A 13811-nucleotide genomic window follows, 5' to 3' on the forward strand; every position below is an offset into this window, starting at 1 on the left:
CATGTAATGTAGGCTCTTCAGGAACAATATACAGGCCAAGCAGGGGAAAAGCACCTTTACAGACATGAATGCCACTTGATGTCTCAAAGGTGCTACTTAATGAAGAGGAGGAAGATCCTTGCACCAGAAAGATCATGTCCTGAAAGGCGAGACAATTTTTGTCTTGGTTATAGTTCGTAATTGGTAGAATGAAAAACACTGACCGCCCTGCGCCCGCCATGTTTGCTTTCTTTAATTAGTGCCAGGATCTTCTTGTCTCTTAACACGGAAGATCCTATCGCTGGGAAGACAGTGCAACTTTTTGCATGTAAATTTACAACAAAAAACATATGCCGCTCTTTTAGAGCCAAGCGGGGTATAGCGTATAAAATGTTAAGGGAATATAATCGTTTGACTCATCTGGGCCCGGTTGTTCGAAAGCCGATTACCTTAATCCAAGATTAGCGTAAACTTTGGTTTAATTTTTTCAACTTTTCAGAGCAAGTTTCTTTTGGTTATTTTTGGTTTTCACGATTGACTTCCTCTAATGTAAAATTCTGCCAAATATCAGCGTTCTACAACATTTGGGAGTAGAGAAATAAACTCCTTGGTAATTTTTTAATCTGGGATTAGCGTTAATCGGCTTTCGAACAACCGGGCCCAGAAAGATACAGAATTATAATGGGAGCCCACTCCCTGAAGACTTACAAGTTGTAAGTTGTAACAACTGCCATACAAGGTTCTCCTTTGCCACAGAGGCATTAAATGTCATGAAATGTCATGAAATGTCAGTTTTATAGCTACAGAGAAAATTATGAACACGATATGTTTCAGAGCTTAACGGAAACGCACGCCAGGGCGTTACCTCAATAAATTTCAACGTACCTTTACTAACTTAAATGTGCCCCGTAAAAATAAATATCTACTAGCTGTGAAATAGTGTTCGATCTAAGTAACAAACAGCATTTAGATTTCAACTTTTTCAACAGGACGATGCTTTCCCGTTGCTTTGTTCTTATGATGGTGCTTTCTTCTTTTATCCTTCCGCCATCTTCGGCACCAAAACACAATGACTATAAAGGCGAGGAAAACAACTCCTAGGAAACAGGTGACTATAACAAATGGTGTGAAGTACGTTTCTCCAATGCGCTTGTCGGTTCTCCCTAAAACGATATGGAGAAAGGAGAATTAATGAGCTGGTACCCGCGTGAAATACTGGCAAGATAAGATAGACACTATGCTCAGCTTTAGATTGGGTTAGAGGTCGTACTGCGCAATGCAAGTTTCCTTTTAGAAAACTTGAAGAGTTGACTTTTAAATCAACGTCGAAAAAAAGCATCAAGGAATTCAGACTTATGGCTTAAAGAGAAAAAAATGTGAATTTATTATCGATTCGGGCTGCTTCATATGTACCATAAACCTTTGAATACCCATTCTGACCACTAATTAAATTTGATCTTGATAGCTGTACTTGAGAATAGCCAACTGGTTTTCCTTGGGCCAGTTGGGATAAGTTGTTATTGTTCTGTTGTGTCATTAAATGTTTCGTTGGCCCCTGAAAAGCCCCCGTGGGGAGTGGTCAATAAGTGTGTATGTAGTGGGTATTTTAGATTTCAATGCAAGACAATTGGAAATCCACCATTATCAGGATAAATTGGCTGCATGGCACAAGATAACGGACAAACGACACTAACCAGTCATCCAGCCTTTCGTTGGGAGGAGGATGTTAACCGTAGTCCCAAAACGGCTGGAAATCGAGCCTACTCAGTAGGTAGAGCAAAGATAATTTACCGGTCGAGGGTTCATTTCTTATTCTGATTTAAGAGATTTTCCCTTTCCCTTGTGTGGGCCATTTCCGCGACAAAGGCGTACGCTCAGGCTCATTTATTAGGATTTCTGGCAGTGCAATGTAGCCTTTAATATTTAATTCTGCCCTAAATGCAACGCTTGTTGAATGTTGACGTAATATTTGCTATTGCAAGGAAAGAGTTGTTCACCTTTAGTTGGTCGTCGGAGTTCTGTGGCGTTTGTTGAAGTGACAGAGGTGACTGTGGCATTACTAGGTACTACAATGAATGTGAAGAAATAATTATGTTTAGAACAATATACTAAAAAAATGTGGCCTTAATAATAACGGTCGGACAGAGGGACAGAGCAAAGGTGGGAATTGGGGGAGGGGGTCTGTGAAGGTTAAAAAGCAGGCTCTAACCAGGAGTCCATGAGTAGGAGCTTGCCTTTCCCACACAACCCCTGTGAGTCAACCATTGCGTGTATTTTTCTATGATTTTTGAGGCTACGCACGTACTGTTTACAGTGCGACGCACTTTATCGTGGCCACCTAACAAAGTTCTTACGAATTATCCGCCAAAAAGGGTATACCAATTTGATTGACAGTCATGCCTCCTTGCAAAGTTCGTACGGTTGTAAGATGAACACCGTTGCATAGGTTGTTGAGTTCACGTATTTACATGTAGTTGTCAAATGTGAAAGTTTGTTGGGTGGCCACGCTAAGGCGCGTTGCAATGTAAAAGGCCACCAATCAAGGATAAAGTTATTGTCAAACGAAGACAAGCATATGACATAATATATGAAAGGAATCATATATTGAACTGCGAAATATGAAATCAAGTGAAGCCATGACCCTCGCAGTTATGAATGCAATTTTAGCAGTTGCTTAGAGAAGCCTGAAAAGTTCAGTACTTCAACGGGCTTTAACCCGTATATGAATTTTTCAGGCTTTTTTACCCAATTGCTAAAATTGCGTTCATAACTGCGAGGATCATACCTTTACTTGATTTCATATCCGCAGTTCAATACATGATTCCTTTCATATATCATTTCATTCGTTGATTCATTCATCAAGGGAACACTAGAACCCACAAATAACCAGCTCCCATGAGCAGTGGCTTCATAGCTCAGTTGGTTAGAGCGTCGCATCGGTATCGCGAGGTCACGGGTTTAAACCCCGTTGAAGAACTTTTCAGGCTTCTCTTCGCAATTGCTGAAATCGCGTTCATAACTGCGAGGATCAAAGCTTTACTTGAAGATAAACATAGTATGCGAATTGAAGTTCATGTAAATTGATGTAAATACGAGTTTCCTGTTGGAGAGGTTTGCTCTAAAAACTGAAAGATACGCGCATAGGTTGGCTCAAGGATATAGTGCATAATTGGGGAGGGGGGGGGGGGGCTTCTAGTCTAACCCAGTTGTGAGTCCCACTTAGATTTTTTTTTTTTTTGCCATTTGTTGGTATGAAAACTTCGTACGGAAGTTAATTAGAAATTCATCAAAGATTTTTTTCTCTAAACGACCATCGTTGAGTTGTTGAAAAACTGTCAGCGCTTAGGGCCTATACGTGAGCAAAAATGCCCACATGTTCGCTTCAAATGTCGAGACATTTAAGTACGATTTTAACTATGAAGTCATCACTTCGCAACTCTGATATGAGTGACTTCAACGAAAAAGCCAGTTCGGAATTTTACAAAACCGTGATTTCCACAGTTCTCGTCCAATGAGAATCGAGCAATATCGTGAAGTGTAACCTTATACCTACTCAACTGGAGTAATTATGTTGAAAATAAAGAAATTTATAATCGTTTGAACCTACCCCGGTGTGCATTCCGTGATTTTTGGTCGATTGCGTTCATACGATTTCCCATACTTATAAATGATTTAAACCTCGTAACCATAAATCTGCGATTGTTGTCAAATGTTAGCGCAGACTTACCATAGGTTCTCAGAAACAGGGGATGCTCAATACATTTACGTACAGGGTTAATTATTTCCATTTCGTACATCACGCAGAACATATTTTCCATATCAGTGGTGTAATTTGTCACTTCAAAAAACAATTCTCTTGCTTGGATATTAGCATATACTTTAGATTTGCCCACAAATACGCCATGATGCCTTTTGGGGAAGGTCCTGAAAAATCGTCCATCACTATTCGCGGATGCTAACTTTTCCAAATCAAATTGAAGTGGTTTTCTTATGGCCATAATTGTGAATCTCTTCAACGACCCTAGGTCCACATTGATTTTCCAGCATAAAGTCGCATTTCCACCTAATAAGGCATAGGTCACCACAGGACTGGAACAGAGTCCCCAAGACGTTTCAGCTGCAAAATGAAAAGTGAGCGAGTAAATGAGTATATGAGTGAATTCGTGCGTGCGTTGCTGATTCAGTCAGAGAATCAATCAGTCAGTTAATTAAAAACCAACTCAGTCAAATAATAAATGAGCCAGCCAGTCGGCCAAGCAGTCAATTGTCTAGTCATTTCATCACTCTATGAGTCAGTCAGTTAGCCATTCCGTCAGTCAATAACCCTGTCAACCAATGGACCAGTCATTCAATTGGATCTTTGACTGGTTCGCTAATCAGTCGGTGTCAGCCAATGAGCGAGCGAGGAAGTAAGTCAAACATTTTACCTTAAAAATGTTTGGTGTGTAGCCAGGCATGTTAAAAATATAATAAAAAGGTTGACACTGGCTAAAATATTGTGTTGGACGTTTCGGCAACTACTGTTGCCTTCCTCAGCAGGGATGAAAAATGCAAAAATCTAACGGCGTCCTGATGGTATACGATGCGTATTAATAAAGTCGCACTTCAAAAGAATATTTTCAAAATAAAATAGACAATAAAAACGAAGGTCTCCAGAGCACTCTAAAATATTTCTACAAATTCTTTATGTTATTGTAAACGTTTGGAAGTGCTATATGCTCGTTTATAGTGTTCGTATCTCGTAAGGAATGCCAAGCCTCAAGAATAAGTCTTTGTCGCCATGCCGATGATCTGTCAACAATTTCGACGTTCATCAAGTCTATTTGGTGATTGTAGCGCATGTGGTGTTTGGCCAACAAAGAGTTTTTATCTAATGTTGCTATGGCCTTTGAGTGCTCTTTGACGCGTGTTTTTAGCGCGCGCGATGTCTGACCGATGTAAACACAATCACAATCTTTGCATTTGATCTTATATACGATTCCTCTAGAGGCCTCCCTCTCGATTTTGTCCTTTGGTTTTTTAAGTATATTTGAGATTGTCCGAATAGGTTTATGAGCGACCTTGATGCTGAAACCTCGAAGAACCCTCGCGATTTTCTCGGAGAATCCTTTGGCATAGGGCAAAACAACCATACCGCGCTGGTCGGAATCATTCACTTCTTGTTGTCTGTTTCGTTGGCGACCATTGTAGATGAAATTGGCAGGGTAATTATTAGCGGTAAGGACTTCTGCTATTCTCTTAGTTTCTCGTACAGCTTCCTCTTCGGTGGATGGGATATTCTTTGCGCGATCCATGAGGGCGCGTATGACCGAGTATTTATGTTGGGGGTCGTGATGAGATTTGAAGTCAAGGTAGCGGTCGGTGTGGGTAGCTTTTCTGTATACAGACACGGTGTTTTTTACCTTCCTTACTGACTGACTTATCATTAGTCAGTTGATAACTTTGTCATTCAAACAGAAAATGAATGGGTGAGCAACTTTTTTGTCCTATAGGGGCCTATAATGTTGACGTGAGGGCCTGGATTTAGGGAGCTTAAAGAGGACGGCTACGACAACGACAATGCCACAAAGCAAGAATATGATTGGTTAAGAGAGGAAAAATACTTGTCCTGCATGTGCAGCACGAAGTTCCGTGCATTTCTTTGCCGTACTCCACAAAACAACAACGTAAAATCACCAAATTTTTGGTTTTGATGACAACGGGAGCATACAAAAATGAACCATTGGTTTTCTACTTTAAAAACGTTCGTACCCATCCAGTTACAGGATAGTTTGCCTGTATTGTACAAGGTGAACAAGACGGAATAATCGCCAAATACTTGCGATAGCAGTTACACAGCGCTCCAAGCTGCGACCATTTTGGTCGCCATGGCGAATGAAAAAAATATTTGGGGACTAAAATTTTGACGAAAGTCGTCAATTGGCGACCGACAGATTATAAAAGAAACTTACTTGGAAAATTAATCGATCTTTGGTCGAATTATCAAAAGCAAAAGCGACGGTATCGCCTGCCTTTCTCTTTCTCGCCGTTCCGCTACTCGATTAGCCTGCGAACGCAGACGTGAGAAACGACCGCCGGAAATACGTCTGCGTTCGCAGGCTACTACTCGATACGAATGCGTAAACCTAAACTGAGCGAAAACTGGGAACAAGCCAAACTATACTTCCTGTACCCTGCTGAGGAGCGGAACTGACTTCCATCCCGACAAAGACAGTTCTCTGTTGAGACGCATCAGTGAACACAGACGATTTGCCGCCCCGGTCGACCTGTTGGCGGCGAAATCCAATCCAAGATTGAACGCTGCAGGATTTTCAATGTGTTTATAATAAAAATAACTTTAGTTGAGAGTATTTCTGTCTTATTTTGTGTATATCATATAAGTTTTGGGGCACGGTCTTGTGGGAAAAAAGTGAGGATGTTTAATTTTCCCCACAGGAAAAAAAAATTCAGTGCTGACTCCAAATGCAGTTGTCACGCATCAATGATTGCGAGAATGTTGTTTTTTTTGGCCTCTTGAATGAGAGAGATGAAACGAGACAATCTAAAAGGGTTTTTTCCTTCAACAGTGATCGCTAAAAAAATTGTTAGCTGTTTTTTTTTTTTAATTTTCGCGAAATATGGGATACAAATGGGATAAACCGAAAAAGTTGGTTTCTTTTATCAGCGTTGCTGGTCATCGCCGATCTCAGTCACTCATAGCGATGAAAACTGTCACGCAAAAACAAAACTAGGTAAATCCGCACAGGGTTATTGTAGTTTATAGTGGTTGATTATAAAGAGAAAATAATGTTACTATAAAGCGGATTGAAGTGTTTTCTAATCGAGTTTGAACTCAACAATTTAATCTGAATAAGGTTGTTACGATGCGTACAGATATAGATCGTTTTCACGTGACGTCATCATTTTCTAAAATCCAAAACTAAAGAGCCACGAAAGTTTTTATCCTCATCAGGCATAAGAGACGGTAAATTTGTATCCATTTGCAATTTTAAAGCTCAATAGCGTGCTTCGTTTGGAAACCAGAGCATTTTGAATTTCTGAGTTATAGCGGTGCGTGACACGAGGCGACGATCGAGTTTATTGAGAAATATATATTTATCTCATGGTTTTGAGCCTTTTTAGAATTTAAAGCATTAGGAAAAGTGCTTAGGTAAATAGCTGTCTGTTCAGTACAGATGATCACTCGCCTTGATAGCCAAAGTAAGTAACAGATGTTGACACTATTTTCCGGCCGCCATATTGGTGCACCACAGATGTGCACCAACATGGCGTTTTCATACTGGGCTCTGTAAATTTCTGCGAAACATTTCGACGAATATCTGAAGTTCGGGGAAACGCACAGGCCTAAAACTTGGAGAAGTGTCTTCTTCATTTATCTTCTACAACATCACGAATTCTTGACTTTTTCCACTGGATGGTTTTCGATTTATTTTTTTATTGCGTGACAGTGAAATTTTTAAAGCAAGGACGGGTCACATTCTTTTGCGCGCGAAAACTATCCAATCAGAAGCTTCATAAGGGTTGTCTGCATCCATGAAAGAATGTGAAAAAAATGAAAGTGGGCTCAGTCTTTCTTTTCTGTCATGATAAAAGACTGAGAAAATTTTCAAGACCTTGAAAGACCTTTTGGTCAGTGAAGACTCATCATCAACTGAAAGAGTACTCGACCTGCAAGAAGAGCATGAGCAAATTCTCCGTGCAGAATTGGAAAGCGTCCCGAAAGTAAATTTATCGAGGTTTTCGGAAGATACTCTGGGGACTGCTTTACTTCCTGAAGAACAACGTGGCCTACGAGCTGTAAAGGTTTCCGGCGATGGGAATTGCCTGTACAATTCGGCATCAGTTTTAATTAAGGGAGATGACACACTAAGTGGAACCTTACGAGTGTGACCTGCGTGTGAACTTTATTTCAATGCAGAATTCTATGCAAATCATGCAAAGATCTCTCAGGCAAGTGGAGTTTCACCATATTCTGAGTCTCTTCCTTCTCTTTGTCTTGCCCGTTACTACAATATTTTAATCGGCAAGCGAGTAAATGTAACAATTTGGCAAGGAAAGTGTTGCAAACGTGTCGCTCGGCGTAGTAGACGTTCATGTAACATACGCGAAGTGTCCGCCCTGGACATAACGAATTTTTTTTGGGCGACCAAAATTTTTTTATGGTGACCATTTTAAAATTGAAGGTCGCCAAAAGGCGACTTTTTGAAAAAGTGAGCTTGGAGCGCTGCAGTAAGTTCAAATTTTGGAGTGACGTTTTCGTTGCCGTCACCGTTGTCCTTGATAAGGATTCTCGAAAGAGTTTTCGCCTGAGCGCGCGCACGTAAGCCACACATGCAATTCTAAAAGTTGCTCGCGTCCGCTCACAATTCAAAGTGGGTAACCAGAAATAAACAAATACCACTAGCTTCTAATTCCTATACATATGGAATATAAATAGACATCTCCTATTCACGAAAACAACGAAAATTGTACACAAACGGTTTCATGGTCACTTAAATCCGATTGTGTTGGCCAGTAGCTCCACTCGCTCGTGCACTCGAATGAGCAGGTGACGCCTGCGTAAATTCTGATCTTGTAACCCTCTCATTTTTCCTGATTTTGCAACTTTATTCGCTTATATCTCTGCTTCCGGACGGTGAATTTTTTCATTTTTTGCATGTTAGCTTAGATTAATTTAAAACGTTTGTCTTTCAAATTTAAAAAAATTCTGTAGGTGAAAAAAGAAATTAGCGACACATTTCAAAAAACTTATTTTTCTGAAAAACTGACCTACAGATTTTGTTGAATTTTAAATATTTTAGATATTATTTCTAACATTATCTGGTAACGCTGAATGAGAAGATTTCACTGTCCCGTTTTTTCAAAAAAGACAACATATGTTGATTTTAAGGCTGAAGGAAATGCCTTATATCGTTGATATGGTAACGTTATTTTGGAGGAAATTGTGATGTGAGAAATCTATGATGGGTACTTAATACCATGGCCAAATTTTGTCTTGATATGATTACCCTAACTGTATCTAAAAACAGAATATGTTTATTTGTTTGAAACAAGGAGAAACTATTTCGAGCCGCCTAAACTCTCCAACGACGTGAGGTTATGCGGTAGACGTGAGCACCTGACGAAAGACTTAGAGTAATCGCTAAATTATTCCAATGACGGGAAATAATGTTTTAGATAAGGTTCTCGAAGCCGTCGTTGTTGTCCGCTCCCTATAGGTGGTTTTCACGTGACGTCATCGCCGCCATGTTGGTGGACGAAAACAAAAGATATTTCATTAGCTCCTTTTGTTCGTCCACCAGCAAATGTACATTGCAGCATTGTTATCTGTGTCCCTAGAGATTGGTTGCAAACCATCTATTTACAAATCATCAAAACGGGCGATCCATTTCTCTACATGAAGCAGTCTTTTGTGTAGGTCATGTCCACATTTTTCGGAGCACATCCATTGTGGAACACGCGAATGAATAAGATCTTCGATAAATCAAAATAACTTACTTGATAGCAAAGTTATCACAACAGTGGCTGCTAGTCTCCAATACATCTGCGAGCAGCTACAATTCTTCAGTTTAGAGCTGGGGTTTCTTCAACCAAAGCAAGAACAAGCAATGAAAATGAGGAAACGGGTGGCAATTTTCTGTGGTGTGTATTAAAGAAGCGCAGCGAACTAGCTTAATTTTACACCATAAACTAACTCGCACATGAACACGAATTGAACCACAGGTAGCCCAGGCTCACTGTGTGCGGCACGTAGGTATTAAAATATAGAGAACATATGAGGCGATGTCTAGGTCTGAAAATTTGCTTGAAAATGGAAATAAAAATCGATAAAACTTACCATGTGGTGAGCTGTTGTTGTCTTTAATACGTACACGAAGTTTCGGGAAAAATGGTCCCCGTTCACCTTCCTTCATAGTATAGTGACAAGGTAGGAGACAAGCCAGCTTAAGGACTCCGATCGACTCAAAACAAGGACGATTTTTTTCGTGAAAATCGAATCCAGTCGCTAAATGAACACGTCAGGTTCGTGGAACAGGAATTTCTCTAAACCATGAATCCACTGAAGCATCTCCAGGTAGCAACGCGAAGCCACCAGGCTCCGTAGAACTTGTAAGTTGACCTGCTAAAATGGGGGCCCGAAAGCGTTGTCCTCGCGAAGTGTCCAATTCAAAATGGCACTGAACTCGGGACGCCTGGTGACGAGTATAATAAGTTCTGGAGGGAGGGGAGTCCCAAACTTTGGGACTCAGTGAGTTTTGTTTTTAGCAAGTTGCTAAAAACAAAACTCACTGAGCAACCTGGGACTCCCCTCCCTCCAGGGGGACATCTATTCCCCTCGTCACCAGGCGTCCCGTGTTCAGTGCCATTTTGAATTGGACACTTCGCGAGGACAACGCTTTCGGGCCGCCATTTTAGCAGATCAACTTACAAGTTCTACGGAGCCTGGTGGCTTCGCGTTGCTACCTGGAGATGCTTCAGTGGATTCATGGTTTAGAGAAATTCCTGTTCCACGAACCTGGCGTGTTTATTTAGCGACTGGATTCGATTTTCACGAAAAAAATCGTCCTTGTTTTGGGTCGATCGGAGTCCTTAAGTTGGCTTCTTTCTCCTACCTTGTCACTATACAATGAAGGAAGGTGAACGGGGACCATTTTTCCCGAAACTTCGAGTACGTATTAAAGACAACAACAGCTCACCACATGGTAAGTTGTATCGATTTTTATTTCCATTTTCTAGCAAATTTTCAGACCTTAACATCGCCTCATATGTTCTCTATATTTTAATACCTACGTGACGCACACAGTGAGCCTGGGTTACCTGTGATTGAACGGGGCATGACTTTATTCAAGAGTATCATCTTTTAATAATATAATTGCCTGTGACAAACTAATCTGGCAAAGTATTTTGTATATTATATAAAAACAGGCCGAGAGAAGAGTAACTTTTGACACACACCTAGATTAGTTAGAGCCTGCTTTTTAACCTCCATATTAATTGCTGTTGTTGTTGTTGTTGTTGGTTTCCGTGTGCAGCAAATTAAAATATTTGCACCTTAAGGCAGCTTTTAAGCTCGGTCTGTATTTTACAGACGGTGTATGACGGTAACTGGAAGAAAATGAAAGACACCCGCAAGGTCTCCCACCGATTTCCCCGGGTTCGACTCCCGGGTTCAGCGTTAAATGCATTTTCAATTTGCTCCGAAAGTCCAAAACCATCATTAGAGCATAGTAAAATCAAACGAAAGTTACGTAATGAAATATTCTTGGCTAATGTGACGGATTATCTGTGACAAATATGTGAAGGGACATGCAAGGTACTTGAAGTAACACCTGTCTTGAATGTTTGCCTCATTTCACTAGGCATAAAGCCGATAAAGTACCTCCACCCAAGATCGCAATACAAAATGGACCTGAAGATAGACTCAAAGCAAGCTCCACTTGGAAAGAAATCTTCAACAAAAGTTTACGTAATTCGAAACAAGACTAAAGGATACATCTCTCTCTCTCTTGTGCCTTTCAATGTTAAACTATTTTTACGGGCTAAATTCCAGACGAACTGGCTTTCATGTCTGGTTTCTATTACATTTAAGAAGAATGGATAAAGATAAAGCCTTTATTTCTCTACACGTCTCTATATTCGTGTACTTCGAGATTCGAGTACGTCACCATCATAATTTGAAAAGAAATGGAAATTCGTGAAACGTTTGGCATCGCACCACTCAGTCATTTAGTGAAACGATCTCCGTTGAATATTCAGCCTGGTTTAGAGGCTAAATGCTGTATAAACCAAGTGAATTGATTGAATAGTTCGGCCTCTAATCAATTCAATTCAGCAATTGTCGTCCTACAAAGCGAGTGTATTTCGATTGAAGCAAGACGGAGGATCCGGAGAGAAATTGTGATTTTCTGAAAGGAAATTTGCTAAATGAAATTCGGTAAGTAGGTTCGAGGCCTAAATCAATGGGCGGGATTTTTTAGTTTTTCATCCCCAATTCAGTCGAGTCAAGATTTCAGCCCGGGATTTCAGTGTCTATATGGCGAAATGTTATTCAACTTCTCACCTCGAAGAAAGAAAAGAAGTCTTCCATGTGTTAATTTAAGCTTTCTCTTGGTCTTGGATCTCTGTCTCGAACGCACATCACAGTATGATCGCGAAAATTGTTGACAGTGAAGGATTGATTTTTTCCGTACGCAAAGATTAAAGTCCGCAAAAAAATGACCATTCACGCACTTTGTACCTTAACGTTGAATCACATGCCTTGTCAAATCTGTTTTCAGTTCAAGGTTAACCGAAATTAAAACTAAAAAGACGGATTCTCCTTAAAGTAAACAGCTAGTCTGCACTATTCGCCTAATGGTTTCAAGAAAAGCTAAACTGATTCACGTGTCTCGCTGATTCCGCCGTGGGTTCAAGGGCTTCAAGACAAGAATAGCCTGTATCAAGGTAATTAACTATTTGATGAAAACTCTTTGCACGTGAAGAGAGCTTCTTATAAATCTCTGGGCATGTGGTGTTAAAACTGATAGAATGCAGACCTTAAATAGGATCAAGAAGAACAGTGGTGCATCTTCTTAAAAGACTGATTATGACATAAAAAAGCAAGAGGGTATTAGTGATCTTATACAAGTTTTGCTATTCGAGATATGACCCATATTGTCATGCAAATTAGCCATGTGTTATGCTGGGGAGCAAACATTGAAAAAAAAGCAAATTGCGGAAAATCGGCTAAACGAAATATTGAAATAACATTGCAAAAAGTCCATTTTAGTATTTAGAATTAAGTACTTTTGTAAAATTTTTATATCTTTCGATTGCCTTTGACATTTTGACTTTCTACTTCGTTATCTGCTCATTTTTCACTAAAAAAACGTCGAAGTAACTTTTGTAATGATTGTATTTTACTGCTTAGGTGATAAACATTCAATGAACGTGAAACAAATCATCTGTGTGGCTAAGGTTTTCGTTATAACCTCTCGGACTTGTGTTGTTTGCCCCCTATGAAGTGTGTAGCTAATTTGTATGATAATAACAAATCCAACATGGCGGCCATCGTGAATAAGGTTTATTAATCTCTGTAACCCTATTCTTCATATCAATCTTTTACTCTGTGTATCCTCGACAAAATGTATTGATGAATCGAAAAACCTCACTGTATGAAGCAATCTAGCCTGCAAGCAGGCTCTTCTGTTGAAAATGGCGCACGGTCGAAATATAAGGGCTTGGAAGCCCTTACATTTCGACCGCGTGCCATTTTCAACGGAAGAGGATGTTTTGAGCGCGCGCCATTTTCAACAGAAGAGCCTGCTTGCAGGCTAGAAGCAATCGCCTCCAATGTGTCCCGGGTTTGCTTCTCAGACTTGGTGTCACACATGGATTGATTAGTCGATTAGAGCATAACTCGTTATGGGGGAAAGATCTCATGGATATACGCCACGAGTCCCCTAGGTTAAACTCTCATTTTACAGATTAAGTCTAAGTGCCCATTTCAGTGATTAGGTCTAAACTTTCGTTTATCTTATTGCTATAGCAATATTTACTTCTAGAAACTGATTTAGAATGGTCGGTCACCAATTCTTTGATTACACATGACGTCTCGGCCGCCATGTTGGTGGAAAGAACAATAGCGAAAATGTCTTTTGGGAATTTGATTCTATTATTATGCAAAATTGAGCTACATTTTTCTGTTGTTTTGGCACCAACAAGGCCGTCTTATCACGTGAGTGCAATCAAAGAATCACCATCAGTAAATCTAAATTTAGGCATTTTTCCAATGTTCTCTTATCCGAAACAAAGTCGGTGATCCCCCAGTGCTTTTTTAAATTTCAGATCAT

At 40.1% G+C, this 13811-nt stretch overlaps 1 protein-coding gene across 2 annotated transcripts in view; it reads right to left on the reverse strand.

Annotated features, from left to right (window-relative positions):
• Positions 1–719: 719 nt before the first annotated feature.
• The window catches only part of LOC138028527 (uncharacterized), a 29127-nt gene continuing 16035 nt past the window's right edge, over positions 720–13811 (reverse strand). For both annotated transcript variants that reach the window (XM_068876108.1, XM_068876107.1), the window contains exons 5-9: positions 12041–13811; positions 9478–9563; positions 3707–4096; positions 1977–2045; positions 720–1142 (exon numbers count right to left, since the gene is read on the reverse strand). The exon at positions 12041–13811 is cut by the window's right edge and continues 3027 nt beyond it. In XM_068876108.1, the coding sequence (XP_068732209.1) occupies positions 946–1142; positions 1977–2045; positions 3707–4096; positions 9478–9523 (702 nt within the window). In that variant the 5' untranslated portion in view covers positions 9524–9563; positions 12041–13811 and the 3' untranslated portion in view covers positions 720–945. The remainder of the gene's footprint in view (positions 1143–1976; positions 2046–3706; positions 4097–9477; positions 9564–12040) is intronic.

This window comes from Montipora capricornis, chromosome 13 (genome assembly GCF_036669925.1).
Source record: "Montipora capricornis isolate CH-2021 chromosome 13, ASM3666992v2, whole genome shotgun sequence".
NCBI classification, from domain to species: domain Eukaryota; kingdom Metazoa; phylum Cnidaria; class Anthozoa; order Scleractinia; family Acroporidae; genus Montipora; species Montipora capricornis.